The 3941-nt window shown below is 34.2% G+C and overlaps 1 protein-coding gene across 1 annotated transcript; it reads left to right on the top strand.

Moving 5' to 3' along the window:
- Nucleotides 1–2560: 2560 nt before the first annotated feature.
- Nucleotides 2561–3529, top strand: EV154DRAFT_533085 (uncharacterized protein; the record flags this gene model as incomplete). The annotated part of the gene is made up of 5 exons (XM_051603962.1): nt 2561–2584; nt 2615–2651; nt 2712–2951; nt 3009–3040; nt 3063–3529. Coding segments are annotated over 5 exons (543 nt in total), but the record flags the coding sequence as incomplete, so codon positions are not given.
- Between the last annotated feature and the right edge of the window lie 412 nt (nt 3530–3941).

The following is a 3941-nucleotide window of genomic DNA, read 5'->3' as shown; positions in this document are numbered from 1 at the left end:
ATATAGGTAACAAGAAAAAAATAATATAATCAACCTATTCAGTTACTTATGTATAATCAACAGCAGTAGCTTCAGCCATGGCTTATTATATCGGTCATGCCTATTGTCAATATAAACTGGTTTATCCTTTGTATAGGTAACAAGAAAAAAAAAGGACGTGTTATCTTGTGTTTTAATTTGTTTTTATTCCTAGTTTGCAAGAATCAAACTGATACTATTGTCACTTTCATTCTTATATTCTTTACACTATCAAAAAAAAAAATATTATATCCCACTTGTATATTATTTATTCTTTCATACTAGTAACAGATAGCTATAGTCCTACTTACATCCCCCGGTTATTACTTGCATACAAACAGAAAAAAAATGGAATTGCTGACAATGTCTACTGGTTTATTTCTTGCTTGTACGGGTAACTCACAAGACCTATCGCCATCTTTTTCTGTTAATGACTCACTCTTTTTTCTTGTATAGTCACTGACTTGATGTCCACTAGTATTTGGATATAATAAACAAGAGCAAGGGGTTGTTGAACCTGTAGGTAACAAGAAAGAACAATAATACTTTACTCTGATCTAACACTATTGCACCCTCAAAAAAAAAAAAAATAGAAGAAATATGCATTGATACTCTTGGCTTTATTGGACTACTGGTATGATACTATCTAATGTGCCTGCTGCTGTTAACATGTATGAAAAAACAAGGGAGAACTATTGCCAAAAAATAATCAGGGTCATTGTACTTGTGCACAGGTAAAAAAAAAAAAAAAAAAAAAAAAAAAAAAAAAAAAAATCATACCTATTTAGTATATTAATTATGCATGTAAGTAATAGATATAACCATCACTGTTACTGTAACTTGTCTTAATGCCACTGACTTTACGAAAAACAAGGGAGAACTATTGTCAAATTTTTCTTGCGGCCGTTCTACTTGAAAAAATTGAGGGAGAACCATTGCCAAAAAGAAAAATGTTATTGTCCCATCTAGCAGATGCATGTCTATTGTGTAAAAGTGTCAAGAATGAATAGTATTTAATATCATCTGTAATCTGTTTGTCGTATGGTATAGCTGACGTACTGCCTTGTCTGTACAGGTAACAAAAAAGACCTCTTATAAAGATCATCATGTTTAGTAATTTTTTTTTTTTTAAAAAAAGTAGTGATAGCTAGGATGAAAACAGTGTGGATTTTAAGCAATGAAAATACAAAAAAACAAGGGAGAACTATTGCCAATTTTTTTTTGCTCACTGTCTATATCTTGTTAAAAACAAGGGGGAGCTATGGTCAAAATAATCCCGGTTAAAGAAAAAAAAAAGAAAAATTTCATTGTCCCATCTGGATGGTTTATCTCTCATAAAAGTATCAAGAATGAATAGGACTCAATACCATCTATTATATGCTCGTCATATGGTCTAACTGGTCTATTGTCTTTAGTGTACAGGTAACGAAAAAGACCTTTTTTCAACATCAAGTGTATTAATTGTTTTAATTTTTTTTAGTGAAAAAAAATAATGATAGCTAGAATAAAAGCACTGTGGAATTCAAGCATTGAATTGACAAAAAACAAGGGAGAACTATTGCCAATTTTTTTTTGGCTCGTTGTCTATATCTTGTAAAAAACAAGGGAGAATTATTGCCATTTTTTTTATATGGAGTCATCACTTGTATAAAAAATAACAGTTAACCTCCATCCTTAACAATAGTCATCACTTGCATAAAAACAAGTGAGAAATATAGTCTTTTTTTTTTCAAAAAGCTATTTTTTAATGTATTCAAATGAGCTGTAATATTAAAAGTGCATGATAAATTTGGTTATCCTTTAGACCTGGAAACAAGAATACATAATCAAAAACAATGTGATAATTACGAACAAATGCATATTAAATGATTGACAATTTGTCATCATTCTTTTGCCTTTAAGCTCATTTGATTTTAATCATACGCAGAAATAAGAAGGTAAAGTTCAAATGAGAAGCTGAAGGTAAGCTGTAACACACACATACTGGTTTAAACTATGTTGGTTGTAATAAATGTGTATATATTTCAAGTTGTTAAGTTATATTGACCTCTCCGTGTCTATTAAAGTATCCTAATCCAACATTACGACTACGCGCACCTTGACTGTCCCTTATAAAATCTGGCTATCCCTACGAAAAATTGCCTATCCCTACGAAACTGTCCTGAGAGACCCGATTCATATGTACAGTAAAAGGTAATTCACATTGCGATTATCATGATTTATTCGAACACCAATCAGTATTGCGTGTATATAATAAAGTTTAGGGATTTAAATCAGCAAGTATAAAAAAGAGAAATGTTTCTGCAATCCAGCTGCTCTTTTATTCTTTTATCGTTTAACAATTAACATGTCTTCCTCCAGCGCAAGCACTCTCCCTTACAGTACCATTGGTATTAAAAATATTGCAAACATTTGTTTCTTCAGTGCACCTATTCAGGTAAAGAATATGCCCAGTGCTATCCTTTTTTAAATAAAATAATTAACGAAACCGAGTAGGTGTTGTATTTAATTATCCCTTTTCGAACTGCCATTAATTAATAAGTCACTCAAGTTGGTACCTGATGCTGTGAAAGAAGGCAAATATTTTGACAATTAGTATTTCACCAAGCAAGATCTCATCCGTGCTAGAATAGGTATAGTTTTATTTTATTTTCAGGCTATTTTTTATTAAAGGCTCCCCACTCTCCCTTCAGCTGTAGAAGACCTGCAAGGATGGTTTTTGGGCATGTCAACCGCCACAAAGGTTTACGAGCCTCAAGCCCATCTTCCAAGCATGGTGAGTTACGACGGCGGCAATGAACGTAACGGTGTTTCTCCCGAGTGGAAGGCGGACGACCCATTTTATTTCCAGGAGATTCCCATCCCTAATGTACCTCCACCCACTTATCAAGAGTTGTATGTCATAGGTAATCGCTACACCTGTGACGCTAGAGGTAAACATGAAGTTATTATTTTAGTGGGGGGTTTTATTGAATATGATGTATTATTAGATTCCTATGAGTTTATGCTCAAGTGGGTTGCCGTTGGCACAAGATGGAACGGAGGAGTTGGTAGACTTGTTCCAGACGTGGTCCTTGCCAAAACCCGTAGGTATCAATCTGGTGATGAATTTTTGTCTCTATGCCCATGGAAGATCATTTGATCAGGGGTTGAATGAAGTGCTGGAATACAATAAATTCACAGTGCTGCCTCCTGTGTTTGCCTTATCTGGCAATGTTAGTATGCAATTCAAAAAAAAGTGTATGGATAGCTAACTCGTGTTTTAGGAGAATGAAAAGCAGCTGGTACATCACTTTTATTAATCAAAGGAACCCACGGAGCATTTGACTCCGGTTCGGTATATGCTGCATGCTTTTGTATTGCATATTCTAGCTGGCATTGGACATTACATTGCTTAAATCAGACACCATCAAGCAAAAAGATGGTACAGATTTAATGACTCGAAAGTGGATCGGGTGACCAACCTCCAGTTCGATGGCAACATCACGATGTCCATCTATATCCGACAAGACAGGTTAAAAGATGTATTTGCCTAGATCATAAATTTTTTCCCTAAACCACCCCACACACATTTGGTCGCACATTCGTACATATTTGTTTTAAAAAAAAAGTTAATAAAAGGAGCATAATGCACAAAAATAGAATAAAAAACAATCATGCCATTTCTGGATATATGCACGTCCCTTGATATGCAAAGTATAATTTTGCATCATGTTGATCATTTGCTGTGGCGATCGTCACGCAGAAAAAAAATGGGGGTTATGTCGAATCAAGAGGGGCACTCCAACTATAAAATTTGCGCTACCACGATTGTTTATAAAGTTTAAATCCATAATTGGAACCATGTTTTGAGCATAGTATTTACGGCTATAATCCAAATGTAGTAAAAGACTGGTTGTTGTACGACAACATTATTTGGCTCC

Source organism: Mucor mucedo (genome assembly GCF_025094135.1).
Source record: "Mucor mucedo strain NRRL 3635 chromosome Unknown EV154scaffold_273, whole genome shotgun sequence".
Lineage (NCBI taxonomy): Eukaryota > Fungi > Mucoromycota > Mucoromycetes > Mucorales > Mucoraceae > Mucor > Mucor mucedo.
This window is presented reverse-complemented; position numbering and strand designations above follow the sequence as displayed.